This window comes from Tauraco erythrolophus, chromosome 19, assembly GCF_009769465.1.
Source record: "Tauraco erythrolophus isolate bTauEry1 chromosome 19, bTauEry1.pri, whole genome shotgun sequence".
Lineage (NCBI taxonomy): Eukaryota > Metazoa > Chordata > Aves > Musophagiformes > Musophagidae > Tauraco > Tauraco erythrolophus.
In genome coordinates this window covers 1,885,344-1,901,373 of record NC_141483.1, presented here as the reverse complement: position 1 = coordinate 1,901,373, position 16,030 = coordinate 1,885,344, and the positions used below count along the sequence as shown (strand labels likewise).

General features: G+C 63.8%; 1 protein-coding gene across 1 annotated transcript; it reads left to right on the top strand.

Moving 5' to 3' along the window:
* The first annotated feature begins 7,530 nt into the window (after positions 1 to 7,530).
* CABP7 (calcium binding protein 7) lies at positions 7,531 to 13,523 on the top strand. The gene is made up of 5 exons (XM_086623554.1): positions 7,531 to 7,639; positions 11,238 to 11,381; positions 12,491 to 12,603; positions 13,056 to 13,209; positions 13,396 to 13,523. The coding sequence occupies exons 1-5, from the start codon at positions 7,531 to 7,533 to the stop codon at positions 13,521 to 13,523; spliced, it is 648 nt and encodes a 215-aa protein (XP_086479680.1).
* Positions 13,524 to 16,030: the final 2,507 nt, after the last annotated feature.

The following is a 16,030-nucleotide window of genomic DNA, read 5'->3' as shown; positions in this document are numbered from 1 at the left end:
CGTGGGGGTCTCCGCTGCCACTGGGGCGCAGGGGCTGCAGGGTGGCCCGTGGCGGTCCAGGCCAGGAGCCCTGTGTGGGGGGGGAGGTTTGGGTGCTGCTTCGGTGCCCACCCAAAATGTGCACGTCTCCGGCTGGCAAAACTCGCCAGGAAAAGGCCTTGGAGGGGGAAGCAGGGGTGGATGGGGAAACTGAGGCAGCAACCTGGGATATACCGGCCTCGTCCCACATGCCAGTGGCCTCCCCCCACCCATAACTCGTGGCAGCCTGCTCTGCACCCCCAGCTGCCCCCCTGCACCCCGGGGTGCTGCCCCGGCGCTGGGTGCCTCAGGGAGTGGGGGGAGGAGTGGAGGGGTGGGGGTCAGTGGGGGGAGGGTGGGACTCTGGTGAACCCCCGAGCAGGACAGGGGTCAGCTGTGGGGGCCTGGGGTGCTCCGGAGTGCTCTGGGGTGCTCCTGGGTGCTCGTATGGGGAACGCGCGTGTGCACACGGGGAAGGCGTTTGCATGGAGGACGTGTGTTTGCACAAGAGATGCTTTTGCATCAAGGGTGTGTGTGCACAAGGGAAAAGGGCATTTGCACGGGGAAGTGTGTTTGCACAAGGGAATTGCTTTTGCACGAGGGTATGCGTGCACGAGGGAAGAGCGATTTGCACGAGGAAAGTGCATTTGCACAAGAATTGCTTTTGCACTAAGGGCGTGTTGCACACTGGGAAGAGAACTTGCACGCAGGCTGTGTGCTTGCACGAGGGATTTGTGCTTGCACGAGGGCTGCTTTTGCATCAAGGGGGGACATGCACAAGGGAAGGGTGCCTGCACGGGGCGGGGGTGCCTGCCTGGGGAGCTGCATTTGCACCAGGAGGTGAAGGGGGGATGCAGTCATGCACCTCAGCTGTGGATGGCATAGGGATGGGGATGGGGTTGGACATGGGATGAGATGGAATGGGAATGGGATGGGGTTGGAGATGGGATGGGGATGGGGTTGGAGATGGGATGGGGATGGGGTTAGAAAATGTGATGGGAATGGGAAGGGGATCCCTCACAGGGATGGGAAACCTCACAGAGACGGGGAAACTTGGCAGAGATGGGGACAGGATCCCCCAGGATAACTCCATGGATAACTCACCCCGGGGCAGCATGAGGATGCTGGGGTGGGGGGGATGGCACCCCAGTGTTCCTCGGGATCCAACCGCTCACGCTGAGCGCAGGCGGAGGCTGGGAGCAGCCCAGGGTGGCCAGTGTCTCATTTTAAAGTCACCCGCTGGCACCGAGCCCTCGGAGGCGCCGGAGGCATCAATCTCCCGGGGCTGCTGCTGTCAGCCGGGTATTTAGTGAAATGTTTCTTAAATGAACGCTTGATGGAAGAAGAGGGATGGCTGCAACGTCCAGAGCCCCAAGGTTATCCCTGCCGCCGCGCCGGCTGCCAGCTCCCAGCACCCGCCGATAAACCCGGGGAGGGTGGCTGGGGTAGCCTGCTGGCGAGGTTCCGGAAGCCATTCCCGCACTGGGATGTATTTCGGAGCAAATCACACCTGTGATGGGGGAAAACGTCGGGCAAAGCTCCAGTCAGCTGGTGCAGGTGGGGAGGGAAAGGAGAACGGGAAAGGCTTGGAGAGTCCCGTTTCATTTGGGGGAAAACAGCCCCTCCGAGGGCGGAGGCAAAACTTCTGCTCAGGGTTCAGTTTTCTTTATGAAAACTGGGAAAAAATGAAATTGAAAAACTGAAAATTCCCAACATCCCTCCAAGTGGGCGCAGCCCGGGATGCTGAGGGTGGCGCTGGCTCCGCTGGCTCCTGCCGACACCCAGTGGGGAGACAACTCCCGGAGACCTCGGCCAAGGACCGGCTTAAACCCGTTCACAGCACGAAACAAGACCCGTGAGAAGCCCGGGAAGGAGCGCGGTAGGGCAGGGTGGGATCCGGCTTTTGGAACGCGGACAGGAGAGGGGAGCCGGGGCGGGGGCTCCAGCAGTGCCCATGCCCTCAGTGAGAGTGGCGGGAAGAGGAATAAACCCAACAAAATCCACGTCCCGGGCAGGTCGGAGCGGCTTTGCTTCGCTATGACCAACGTTGAAGCCAGATTCCGAAGCGAAACCCCTTGGCAGAGCATTAAAACCGTCTGCGAGCGGTTCTGCGCCTCCCTGGCAGCATCCCCATGGCCTTTCCCTCACCGGATCCATCACTCCGGCAAATCTCTTTGGGATGAGATTTGCCTTCAGGACACGGCTGTGCCGGGCCGGGCTCTGCTCCCATCCCACCGTTGGCACACAGGCAATGCTCGTCGGAGGCATTGGCAATCAGCCGCGCTGCACTGGCACAGCGACGTCGGGTTGTGACACCAGTTCCATCTCCCCAAGATGCTGGGAGCTCCTGCCCCGGGATTCCCTGGCACCGGGATGCCAGGGTCTGGTGGTGCCAGAACCCAGCAGTATCCAGTGCCACGATGCCAGGGTCTGGTGGTACTCAGTGCCATGGTGCCCAGGCAGCAGCAGGCAGCATCTTGGCAGGGCTATGACGGTGCCCGGTGTCCCCATGGCAGGTGATGCCATGAGGAGGTGATGGCAGCGGGACTCCGACGTTCCTGCTCCAGATCCAGCCCCGGAGCTCCCCAAGCAGTGGTGGCAGCGGTTGCCAGGAGGGACGATGCTGCCTGGGGTGATTATTAAGGAAAGAAATTACTGGCGAGGGTGGAGGGGTGGGATCCCAGTCAGGGGATCCTGGCCGAGGTGGTGGCCACGTGCCGGTTGGCAGCACCCTCTCGCTGTCCGCCGTGTCCGGAGAAATATTGGTCCTTGCGCTCTCCGGGCAGCAGCTCCCGAGCTCTCTGGGCCAACGGCTGGTCCCGTGTGTGCTGCGTGGTCCCACACCAAACCGTACGGTCTTGCACCCCGGCACGTGGTCCTGCACCAAACCACAGCATCCTGCACCCCTCCTGTGGCCCTGCACCCCATCACACAGCCTGGCACCCCATCTCAAAGCCCAGCATCGCCCCGCTTGGCTCGGGGCAGGAGGAGATGCACCGAGTTGGCCAGGTCTCTCCCCATCCTCTCCCTCCTCATTTCATTTGCTTTCCCCTTTTGCTCCCTGGAAGACAAAGGGCTGGGAAGAGGGAAAGGTGGCAGGGCACAGATGGCAGCGCTGTGCCGGCCATCCGCCCGCGCCGGCGGTGATGGATGAGAGTGGATGGGGAGGACGCGGGGCTGACAGCCACCGGCGAAGGAAGGAATAAGGTCCCCGTGTCCCCAGGATGCTGTCCCCAAAAAGCAGGACCCCGCCCGACTTTGCCCCCAGGGAGCAGCGTTTTACATTGTCATCCTGCAACCCAGACCTGACCCATGTGGGACCGAGCACCCATGGGTGCTCCGAGCTCCCCAGCGTGCCTGAGGCCAGGGATGGGGTGTCCTGTGGGCTGCTCCCCTAATCCCCACCCTGGGCTGGGTCCATCTGCAGCCCCGGGGTGCCCTGGTCCCCCCAGCTCCAGTCTGCACCCATGGTGGCCCATGGCCAGTGCCCACTGTGCTGTGTTGTGCCATACCGTGCCATGTCGTGCCAGCCTGCATCCATTAAACCAATGCCTACCTGCCTGTCTTCTCTCATCCTATCCCATCTCCATCCTCATCCCCATCCTCATCCCCATCCATCCCCCTCCTTATCCCTCCCAGGCCCGCTCTCTCCTCCGCAAGGACAATTGGGAATTTCAGATGGGTGACGTGAAGAGACCGGACTGGCAAACACCCAGACCAACGGAGCTGGCAGGATACACTCGAGAATCCGGAATCGGGCCCCGGGGGCCTCAGCGGGGCAGGAGGACGGCGGGGAGCGAGGGGGCGTCTCAGCCCTGCCAGAGGAGGCTGGGAACGCCGGCTCGGTAATGACCGAGGAGGAGAAGATGGAATTGAAGATAAATCAGGGCCGCCTGGGTGCCAGCACGGCGTTATTCCCGCTCCTCTCCCCCCGCTAATCTTCCCGAGAGAAGGACAGACGCCGCCGTCGGGATGCGGAGCCGGGAGCGAGCGCTTTCCAGAGCAAAATGCTCGCGGAGCTGCAAATAAGATGCCAAATGCCGGGCCTGGGTCGCGCTTCTCCCGCCTCGTTAGCGGGGTCAGCGAATTAAGGCACTGCTGGCGAGGCCGGTCTGAGCCCCTGAAAAAATCCAGGGGGAACTGAGAAGAAGAACCACTGGAGAATTATGAAAAGTAACGTTTGCCATGTCCCAGCGGTGTGGGAAAGGTGTAAATCACCCGGCTGTGGCAGGGATTTTAAGGTGAAATCCCCAGGATTTGGGGACGCCGCTGCCCCCACCCCATCAGCTCAGCACATGGTGACGTGCCGAGGTCTGAGGACACCAATTTGTAGCTTCTCATCCCAAAATAAGTGAGAAAATTGGAGTGAAGGGGCAGAGCGGTGGTTGATGGCGCAAGGTGTACCGGAGGAAGGTCCCAGCCTTCATCCCATGAGGAAGAGAGTGGTGTGGCGCAGCAGGATGGGGGTCTGCAGCACAGGGGAAACACCGAGTCTGCTCTGCTGCTGCTCCCTAATGAGCCAAAAACCCAATCAAGACTTGAAATGTGATTAAGCCGTTTAATTCTCATTTTTCCGCCCGTGCTGCTGCATCCTCACACCCTCCGTGCCCGGGGATGGCACAGCGGGAGCGGGGCCAGACAGGCTGCTGGCCCCATGGCGGGGGCGGATGCTCCCACTGGTCCCTGTTGCTGCTGAACTTGGAGATCTCATGCGGGGATTTGGGGGGAAAAGCCCAGAAATTCACCGTATTATTCCTGTCGGGCTTTGAGTGGTGAGAAATTAATGAGTTTCCACCCCGGGGGCTCCCGGGGGCAAACGGAGAATTAATTGGGAGGACGACTTCATTAATGTCGAGGAGCAAATTGGTCCACTAAGAAAAAAAGGAGATGTTCAATGAGGCTACTTTGCCTTTTTGGGCTTCTTTTTCCCCCAAAATCACTTATTATTATCGGCATCGTCTCCTTCAGGGCCGTGCGTTGAGCTCAACCGCAGTATTAGACACCGGAGACTCCCCGCGGGACGCGGGTCCGTGTGCCCCAACACCGTCCCCAGCCCCGGTTGAGGACGGAATTTTATCAGAGCTGGAAAAAGTCACCCCAGAGCTGTGAGATCCCGGGAGGAAGGATCCTGCCCTGGGAGCTGACACCCCACAGCGTCGGGGATTTGCTCAACCCCGAAATTCCCCCGCCGGAGAACGCGGCCGCGGCGGTTTTTCCGCTGGCGGAGAAGGAAATTTCTCCCAGCTAAAAAATAGCTTAAAGGGGACCCCAGCTGGTTAAAACCAGCCGGCGGCTGCACGGGCAGCGCGGCCGCAGGTGCCTGGGGAAGGGCGAGGGGTTTTGGGGAGCCCCGGGGCCGGGCGGCGGCCGATGCCCCCGCGTTTGGCGCAGGGGGTGGGTCGGAGCTGCCGTCTGCCCGAAAATTCCCGCTGGCGTTGAGTCGAACGAGGCGACGGCTGAGGCCGAGCACGCGGCCCGGGGATTTGAACGAAGGGATTCGTTAGATCCGACTGCGGCAGGAAGCCCCTTCCGAAATTTGGGGGTTCTTGTGACCGTCCCAACACCAGAAGTGCATCTGGAGCTTGTCCAGCTGTGCCTCAGTTTCCCCATCGCTCTCAAGCAGCTTTGGGGTCGGATGAGCACCTGAGAGGTGCTGACTGTCCCCCAGCTCCTGCCTTTTCTCTTTCCCACCCCATTTTGGCGCTGGGGATGTTCCCCCTCTTGCCCCCAACCCCTTCCCTCCCCCCCAGCACCTCCGAAGGCAGCCTCCGGCGGGGACCGGGGGCTTTTCCAGCCTCCCCACCCCGCCGTGCCCAGCCAGAGAGATGTCACCCAGGCACGGGGGGGGACTGGGACCCCCATTTCCCAATGGACTGGGGTCTGCTGGGAACATCCCCATGCAGGGAGACAAGGCGGACAGTGGGACTTGGGAGGGAAGAGGTCCCAGATCCTGGGCACATCCTTGCCTGGATGCCAGGGTGCAGATGGGTGCCAGGGGGACACGGGTGCTGCGGGGATGTGACACGGCGGGGTGTCACCCCACCGCGTGAGCCCAACGGAGATTAATCAATGACGAAGTGAGAAATGAGGCGAAAAACACGACGGGGGCTTTGGGGGAAGCGGGGGGCGACTGGAAACAGGGAGGGGGACAAGGGGCTTCGCTCCCAGCCCCGCTTCGCTCCTCTCCCGCGCCTCGTCTTTGCCCCAGTGCGGGAGCGGGAGGTCCGGCCGCGGTGTCCCCGTCACCCTGCAGCACCCTGGGGACCTCAGGGTGCCAGCCGCCCCACAGCGCTGGGTGCAGGGACCACGGGGTGATGGCAGCCTGGGGTGCCAAGCACGGGGACCCTGGGGTGATGATTGCCCCAGGGACGGGGTGCCATGCGTGGGGATCTCGGGGTGGTGGGTGCCCTGGTCCAGGGGGCTGCGGACGGTGACTTTGGGGTGATGCCAGCCTGGGGTGCCATGTGCAGGGAGCTGGGGGGTGACGGCTGCCCGGGCACAGGGTGCTGCGTGTGGGGACCCTGCGGTGCCACCTGCCCGGCCGCGGGGTGCCGCAGGGACCCACCGCCTCTGGCGCTGGCACCGAGGCTGCTCTTCTCCACTCTCCAGCACCCACCGACCCCCCACCCTGCCCGGGTCCCCCCGCCCCTCCGGCAGCACCGGGACGCTCCCGGGTGGCTGTGACACCTTTTGCCGCAACTCCCCCCCCCACCCCGGAAAGAGGGGGGGGAAGGCACCACCCCCCCGCCCCCCCCACCCCCCCAGCCCCATTTGCCAGGCGGGACCGTTCAAAACCCGCCCGGCCCCGCCGCTTCTCCCCGGATTCCGCCGCCGCTTCCCCGGGGCCGCGGCCGAGGATGCTCCGTCTGCCGGGAGCGGCGCGGGGGGAACGTGTGCGCGGCGCCGGGGGCTGAGCCAGCGGCGGGGAGCCGAGCCCCGGCCCTGCCCGGGACACTTCACGGAGAGGAAGAAGAGGAGGAGGAGGAGGAGGGAGGAGGAAGAAGAAGAGGCCGCCTTTGGCCGCGGCCCCGCCATGCCGGGCCCCACCGGGCAGCGTGGCCCGGTGGCAGCGGCCCCCCGGGGGCTGTGAGCAGCCCGGGGCTGGCGGAGGGGGGGCCCCGGAGCGGCATGGCCAGCCCCGTCCCCCCCGCCGCCGCCGCTGCCGCCACCGGGATTTAGCCGGTGCCTGGATGCTTTCGCCTCCCGTTTCCACTTCGGGCGGGCATGTGCGCGGGGGATCCGGGGCGCCCCCAGCCTCCTCCGGCGCGGCCCCCCCCCGCGCCCTGACTCCTCGGTGAGGGGCTCCGCCGCCAGCCCCGTCCCACCACCGGCCCCGGAGGACGGGGAGCACCCGGCTCTCCCTGGCCCCTCCTGGCCGGTGGGTGCCGGGCGGGGGGCGGCGGGCACCGGCAACTTGGTTTTTAGCGTCCCCCGGTACCGGCTGGGGAACTGCCCCCCCTGCCACCCCGAGGAGATTTGGGTTTCAACTTTGGCTTTTGGGAAGCCCCGAAGATGCCTTTTCACCCGGTAACGGCGGCTTTGATGTACCGGGGGATCTACACCGTCCCCAACATCCTCGCCGAGCAGCACCCGGTGGAGATCCCCGAGGACGAGCTGGAGGGTGAGCGGGCTCGGGGGGGGGGAAGGGGCGCTGGGGGCTGGGAGGGGGTCCCATCCCATGTGGGGTGCTGGGTGTGAGGGGGTTGTAGGGGTGCGCGACATCCCCCCCCTCCCCAATCCGCCGCCGTGGGGAGGCTGAGGGCGAGCGGGATGCGGCTGGATGGATGGATGGATGGGGAGGAGGAGGAGGAGGGGAGGAAGCAAAGCGTGGGAGTAGGGGGGTGGCGTGGGAGGAGGGGTGGGGGTCCCGGCCTCGGTGTCGCCTTTGTGACAATATGACACAGCAGGGACCGGCAGGGGCGGCGGGGGCTGGACCCCCCCGGTGTGGCAGGGCCACCCCCCCCGCTGTCATAATATGACAGTGGCTGGTGCCGCGGGGGGCACCGGGGGGTGGTGGGGGGGTGGTTGTCACCCGTGTCACCCCACCCGGGTCCCGGCGGCCCCACGCAGTGCCAGTGCCACTGGGCTCCGGCCGAAGAGAAGCAGCCGCCGGGGCTTTGCCCACCCGTGCGATGAGCGGGATCGGTCTCAGCTCACTCTTACCAAAATGGCTTTTTCCACCCCAAAAGTTTGCCGGGGCGGTGGGATGGGCGCTGCCTGTACCCCCAGGCTGCCCCGGCTTGAAGTGTCCCCGGGGAGCCCCGTTCTGCTGAGGAACGCAGCACCCGTGGCCCCCGGCCCCCATTGCTGCCCCAGCACTGGCACCATAGGGGAAACTGAGGCACCGTATGGCCCCACGTACGGCCCCGCTGAGCCTCCGGGAGAGGCTGGAGGGGGCTCAGCATCAGGCCTGGAGCCCCTGGGGACTCCCCATGGGGAAACTGAGGCGCAGAGCCCCAAGGCTGGGGGGGTGAGGGGCTCCTTGCCCCCCAGACTGACCAGGAACCCCGAGCGGGCAGGGAGCCGGGCTCACGACGGGTGTGCAAAGGTGTGTGAGCGTGCCCCCAGCTCCGCCAGCTGCGTGCGTGGGCGCTTACGTGCCCATTCCCAGCCTCGCCGCAGGGGTTGCGTGTGCGCGTGGGTGTGCACGCGTGTGCGAGCGCGCCCCTTCGCACAGCCCCGCGGCCCGTCGGGCCTGCACGTGCCCACCCGCGTTTTCACACGCACACGGAGTGTCTGTGTGTGTGGGGGGGGTGTGCGTGTGCGTGTGCACACACGAGCAGCAGCACTGCAGCGCGTGTGCACACGTACAGCCTCGCTGCAGGGTGTGCGCGCACACGGCCGGCGGCAGAGCAGGACGGGTTCCTGTGCACAGCCCTGCTGCAGAGAGCGCGTGTGCGTGTGTGCATGCACAAGTACGGCGGCTCTGCCAGGGATGTGCATGCATGCACAATTCCATCGCTGCACCGTGGCTCGGTGCGCGCGTGTGCGTCTGCGCCTGTGCACGCACACGTGCACGCACACGCACAGCGTCGCTGCACCGTGCTTGTGCACGCACGCGGCTGCAAGGTGTTTGTGCGTGCGCGCGTGCAAGCTCGGCGTCGCTGCAACGCGGCCGAGCGTGCGGCCGCGTGTGCAAGGTGTGCACGCACGTGGACGCCGCTGCAAGGCGTCGGTGCGGGTGTGCACGCGCCGGTGCAGCACCATTGCAAGGGGGGGGGTGCGTGTGTGCGTGCACGGCCTCGCGGCAGTGTGTTGCACACCCGCCGTGCAATTGTGCTGCTGCACCCACCCTCGCACAGCACCGCCGGGTGCTGAGGGGTCCCAGGGTGCTCCCAGCACCCCTCACCCCCCCCAGCACCCCACTTTTGGCCACCCACCCGCCGCACCGTGTGGCCGCGGGGATCGATGGCAGTGGCGGGAGCCCCAAGGTGACCCCGCTGGGCATCAGGCACCTGTGCTGCTGCGGGGGGGGGCCGTGCTGCCACCCCCTCCCACACCCCCACCCCCACCCCACTGGTCACCCTCCGCTTCGGGGGGACGTCTGTGACACCCACCCGCCCTCCCAGCCCCTTGGGCTCCGCGTTGGGACTGAGAAGATGGAGGGGGCGAATGGGGGCTGGCTCGGCTGGGGAGAGTCGGGGTGACCCGGCTGTAGGGGGAGGGAACTCCCCACTGGCACCCCAGTTTGGCTCAGCCATGGGGACACATCCCTGCTTTTCCCCCCCAACACCCTGAGGCGGGCGACGAGGAACCACCTTTGGGTGCTCTGGGATGAGCGTACTCGAAGGTCGGATTTTGGGGGGTGCGCGGACGCAGCCGGGGGGTCCCCAGGAGCATCTCCCTGCCTGGGCTGCAGAGAAGCTTCACCCGTCAGGCTGGAGGCCAAAAAAATCCCAAACTCCCCCAAAACCACTTTGGAAGACACCACTGATGAGCCATCAGTTGGACGTCCCTGAGCACCGTGGATCGACGGGCACAACCCTACGGGGGGTTATTCCCCCCCCAAAGGTCTCAGCCCCCGTTTCTCCCACCCGGCTCCTCTGGCACAAACCCCTCTGAGACCCCCGTGCTCGTGCTGCAGCGCTTGCAGCTTTGCTGCCTGGTGAAGGCCGAAGGCTCCGACATCCCGGCCCGGCTTCCCGGCGTTCCGGGTACGAACGTGCCTGGTCCCTCCTCTCCCACCAGCTCAGCTGGGGCTCGGCGTGTCGGGGAGCATCAGAAAGGCAGAACCACCCCCCCCACCCCAAAAAAAAAGGAGCAAAGCCTTGAGCGTGGCAAGAGGCAGGCAGCGATGGGCGCTGTGCCGTGCCTCAGTTTCCCCCCGCTGCAGCCTCTCCCTGCCACCCCACAGGGACCTTCCTCTGCATCCCACGGGCTTGTTTTGAGCCCGAAACCCCAAATCCTCCCACTTTCTCCCTCCCCTGAGGGCTGGACACTGAAGCGACCCTGGTGAGAGCCAGGATTTTTTTGGCTGCAGCGCGACGCAGCTCCGGCACCCAGCACCCTCCCCACGCCAGGGGTGCTCCCAGCTGGGTGTCGCAGCATTGCGGGGCTCTCCCCATCTGCAGCTCCCCCACCCTGACGGGCAGCCTGAGCTTCAGCACGTCCCAGGAGGGCGTTTTTGGGGCAAGATGAGGGATTTTTGGCTGTGGAGGGCTGGGAGGTGGCCGGGGCAGGGTGGGTGCTGCAAGTGGGCAGCTGGAGTTGGGGCGAAGACTTTGGGGTGCGCGGGTGCCTCAGGGTGGGTGTCGGACCCTTCTCTGGGGGGGGGTCTGTGGGGCCACGAGCTGCGGGAGACACTGCGCGTGTGTGTGTGTGTACAGGCACCCACACTGCCCTGCACACCCCTCCCGGTACCCCCACCTGCACCAGCGCCCCCCAACACCCAGACCCCCACACACCCACCACCCACTCACACCCCGTTACACTCCCCTCACCCCCAATCACACCCCAGCTCATAACACCCCTCCACCGGGAGACACACGCACACACAGACACATGCTTGGGGGGGGTCCCAGCACCCACGTGGGAGGCAGCCCCCCCTGTGCCTCAGTTTCCCCTCTTAAGGAGGACCTCACTATGGCTGGAGCGATGAGTGGGTGATTCACAGCTACCAGCGCTGCCCATAGGGGGTCTGGAGGGATGAGGACTGGGGGGGTGAGGGGCAGTGCTCAGTGCCAGGGGGGCAGCCAGACTCATCCCAGCTCCCCCCGCAGAGATCCGCGAAGCCTTCAAGGTGTTCGACCGCGATGGCAACGGCTTCATCTCCAAGCAGGAGCTGGGCACGGCCATGCGCTCTCTGGGCTACATGCCCAACGAGGTGGAGCTGGAGGTCATCATCCAGCGCCTCGACATGGACGGTAGGACCCCGGCGCCCCGGGACGGGCACGCGGATGGGGACAGAACCCCCAGCACCCAAATTTGCCTCATTTCCACTCCACTGACTGGTGGCTGCTGGACCAGCGGCGGGATGCTGGAGGGCCTGATCCAGGCTCTGCCTTGTACCTGGAGCCTCCGGCTTGTCCATTATCGTCATCATCATCATCATTATCACCACCACCACAGCTTCGTTTAGGAGGATTGACCAATCCTTGGCACCTCGCCAACATCCTTCCTGGTGTCCCCCCCACCCCAGGGTCACGGCCACCATGGGGATCCCCAAGTGGCATTGGGGTCCCAGCTGGAATTGGGGTCCTGGGTACTGTTGGGGGTCCCCAGCCAGCATTGGAAGGGGTCTCAGTAAATAATTGGGGTCCTCAGCTCACATTGGGGGTCCCCAGATGGTATTGGGGGACCCGGTCAGCAATGGGGAACCCATCTAGGGTTGGCCATCCTGGCTGGTGTTGGAGGACCTCAAACTTCATTGGAGGTCCTCAGCCAGTGTTGGGGTACCTGGTTGGTTTTGGGGGACTCCAGCCAGCATTGGGCATCCCCAGGTGGCACTGGGGGGGTTCCCAGTTGGCACTGGGGACCCCAGCCAGTGTGGAGGGAACCCAAACCTAGTTGGAGGGCATTGGGGTCTCCAGCTGGTTTTGGGGGTCCCTGACCAGCCATGGGGTTCTGGCTGGTATTGAGGGTCCTGGCTGGTATTTGGGGTCTCCAGACACTTTGGGGGTCCCTGGCTGGTGAAGTCCAAGGTCCCGTGATACCGGCTGCTGCTCCGGGCCATCATGGGATGGGTGTTAATGACTCCTGGTGGGACGCGGGGGCCCTGAGCGCTGCCTGAGCCCCCCCAAGTGCCGTGCCCAGGAGCAGGGTCACCCCTGGAGCAGGATGTCCCCAGGCAGTGCCAAGCCCAGGAGTGGGATCCCCCAAAAAACCATCGGGCTGAGCAGGAGGGGAGGTTACATCCGAGCATCACCGAGTGCAGGGCAGCCCCCCCTCATGGGGACCCTTCGGTGCTGGGGGGGTCACATGCATCCCTGTGCCTGGGCAGGGGGTGACAGTCAGTCACCTCCATGTCCCGCAGGTGATGGGCAGGTGGACTTTGAGGAGTTCGTGACGTTACTGGGGCCCAAGCTGTCCACCTCAGGCATCCCGGAGAAGTTCCACGGCACCGACTTCGACACCGTCTTCTGGAAGGTAGGGACCCCCGAGAGCCTCAGGGGAGGGGTCAAGGTCAGGGTTGGAGTTAAGGTTAGGAGCGGGGTCAAGGCTGGAGGTGGGATGAGGGTGAGGGTGAAGCTCAGGATCAGGCTTCAGGGTCAAGGTTAGTGTTGGTGTTGGGGTCAAGGTCAGGTTTAGGGTCATAGTTAGGGTTAAAGTTGGGATCAAGGTCAGGGTTAGGGTGAGGGTCAAGCTCAGGCTCAAGGTTCGTGTCTGGGTCAGGGTCGGGATTAGGGTTCCTCCTTGGGAGCCACCAGCCCTGCTTGGCCAGGGGGTGGGCTGGACACCAGCCCCTTCTCCACCAAACCCGAGAGAGCAGGAAAGCCACCCAAAACGCAGCACCCAAGGGTGCCGGCAGACCCCCCAGCATCACCGGGCCCCCTCCGCCGTGGGGGTCAGCCCCTGCCCAGCCCCCCCGCTCCCCACAGTGCGACATGCAGAAGCTGACGGTGGACGAGCTGAAGCGGCTCCTGTACGACACCTTCTGCGAGCACCTCTCCATGAAGGACATCGAGAACATCATCATGACGGAGGAGGAGAGCCACATGGGCACGGCCGAGGAGTGCCCCGTCGATGTGGAGAGTGAGTTTTTTTTTGGGGAGGGGGAACACACACATTTTTGCACCCTTGGCATGAGGTGATGTCACATCTCCCAGCCCCGACGCCACGGGGATGGCACCGCATCAAGGCTGTGGGGTGGTGGTGGGGAAGATATTGGGGTGTCCTCCTCCTCCATCAGCCCCCTGGGCTCTCTCCCACCCCCCCCAGCCTGCTCCAGCCAGCAGATCCGGCAGACCTGCGTGCGCAAGAGCCTCATCTGCGCCTTCGCCATCGCCTTCATCATCAGCGTGATGCTCATCGCCGCCAACCAGGTGCTGCGCAGTGGCATGAAGTAGGGGGGGGGGTCACCCCCCCCCCTCACCCCCCCATGAGCATCTGCCTCCGGCCACTGACGGGGAGCCACCCCTATGGCGGGGAGTATAGATATATACATATATATAGGTATTGGAATCAGACACACGAAACCCCCTCTCCAGGAGGGGGGCAAACCTGGGGGGGGACAGGGACCGGGACCCCCTGTGCTGGGGCTGTTTGCAGGACTTGGAGAAAGACACACACAACCCCCCTTACTCCTTGCCCTCCCCCCCCCCAAAAAAAACCCACCAAACCCCCCTGTAAGTGCATGTAACATGCATGGAGCTCCGTGTGCTGCCCCCTCCCCATGCCGGGGCGGGTCATGCCCCCCCCCCCCCCAGGCGCAGGATCCCGTCGGATGCACCGACACCATAGCTCTCTATTTATGATAAAAACCAAATCACCCCCTGAGCAATACGCCCGCCCGCGGCGGGTTCCAGTCGGAGACGGGAGTGTTTGCATGGACTTGGCTGCCAAGGGCTGGATTTCACCCCCCCACCCCGCTCCCACCCTCGCCCCGCGCCGTGCCTCAGTTTCCCCACCTGCCAGATGTAGGGGGACGGCGCTGACCTCCTGCTTGATGCACTTTGAGCCCAACTCCCTTGGGAAGAGCCGGAGCGATCCCGAGGCCGGGGAGCCCGCGCCGGCCAGGGATCTGCCCTGCACCCCCCCGAGCCCCCCCAGCCTGTATGTAGCACCCACCTGGGCATTGGACTGGTTCGGATTTGGGGCCGTTTCTCGTTCTTTGGGGTTATTTTTGGGTTTGGGTTGGTTTTTTTTTCTTTCTTCCTTGTTGGTTGTTTCTGATCTGAAATAAAACTGGGATTTCTGAAGTGCTCTGGGCTGCTGGGGGTCCTGGTGATGTGGGGGGGACACATATGCGATGGGGTGGTGGGTGCCAGGTGGGTGTAGGGCCATAGGAGCACCCATGGGTGCTGCTGAGCCAGTCAGGGCATGGCTAAGCCCTCCTGGCAAGGGAGGTGGGAAATGGCTGGGGGGCTCTGTGGTCCCCCCAGCATCCTGGGGGGCTGGAGCATCCCCAAACCTGAGGCTGGTGGGGACCCGGGTCCTTCCTGGCACTGGGGGGGGTTACACCCCATGTCCCTGATCCCGGTCCAGCCACGGATCCGGCCCCTTCCCGGGGATCGCTGCAAGCGTTGGGCAGAATCACCAAACGGATCGCCCTCCCCCAGCCCCCGAGCGCTGCATTTTTAATGGAAAAGAGATTAAAATAATAAATAAAACCAGCGGAAGTTCTCGGCGCTGTGAGTGGTACCGGGCAAAGCTGCTGCCCCCCACCACGGGCAGTGCCGGGGGGTCCTTGCTATGAGGAACTGGGCTGGAGGAGACCATCACCAGGGCGTCAGGGCTGGGGCAACACCAGCCATCACCTCCCTGGAGCCCTGTTTGACCCCCCCCAGATGGCGAAAATACATTTCCTTGAGCCTACTTGGGATTTCTCACCCTCCAGACGGGTCTCCCCAGCCCCGAGAAGGGGGACACCCCCCATTTTTGGGATCAGCCAGGAGGAATCAGCTGCGTTTTATTGATTTGGGGCTTTGATGTTTGGGCTGTTGGGTTTGGTTTTTTTTTTCGGATTTCACATAATTTCTCAAACAAATTGAAGCGAACATCCAAATGAGAAATGAAAATGGGAAGTGCTCCACGGCACCGAAATCATTTCGGCTGCCTGGCAAAGTGGGGGAGGCTCCGCGCCCGTAATGAAATTCCATCCATCTCCCCGCTGAAACTTTGGCTTTTTTTACGCCGCGGCGTTTCCAACGGAAGCCACATGGCCTTGGAGCTGTGTACATACATATATATTTTTAACCAGGTCTATTATAGACACTGGGAATAAACATAAGGAGGCCAAAAAGAAGAAAAAAGGACAATTTAATTTGCTAGAAAATACAATAACACAAAAGAAAAATTAGATAAAAGGAATACCGCGATCCCCCGAGCTCCGCTTTTCAAAGCTGCTCAATTAATTTTAATGGGAATTGGGGAGAGCGGATTTCTTCAGGCATGTTTGGAGATGGCAGCTCCCGATTGCTCCCGGAGCTGCCGGGCCGCGGGTGGGCAGCGCGGGGGTCCCGGCGATGCTCCCCGAGTCCCGGCCCGGCACCGCTCTGCCGCAGCCGGGGACGGCTCATTGCAGCGGCCGCGAGCCAGCGATGCTCCTCGCTAATTTAATTAAGCGCTCGCTAGGAAAGGAAGGAAGAAATAAAGATCCTACTATGCGAGCGCTGCAGCGGGATGAGGGAAGGTGGGAGGGAGCAGGACCCTGCGCGGGGTGAAACCGGCAGCAGAATCCCCGGGGTGGGCAGGGCTGAGGCTGCCCCAGCACCCGGGAGCGTTTGGGAACAGGAAGGGAAGCTGCTGGCAAAGGTTATTTCTCTCTCTGGCACTGCATGTGGCGTGGGATGGTCTCAGCCCCATCCCCGGCTCTGTTCCCATCTCCATCCCCATCCTGTCCCCATCCCCATCC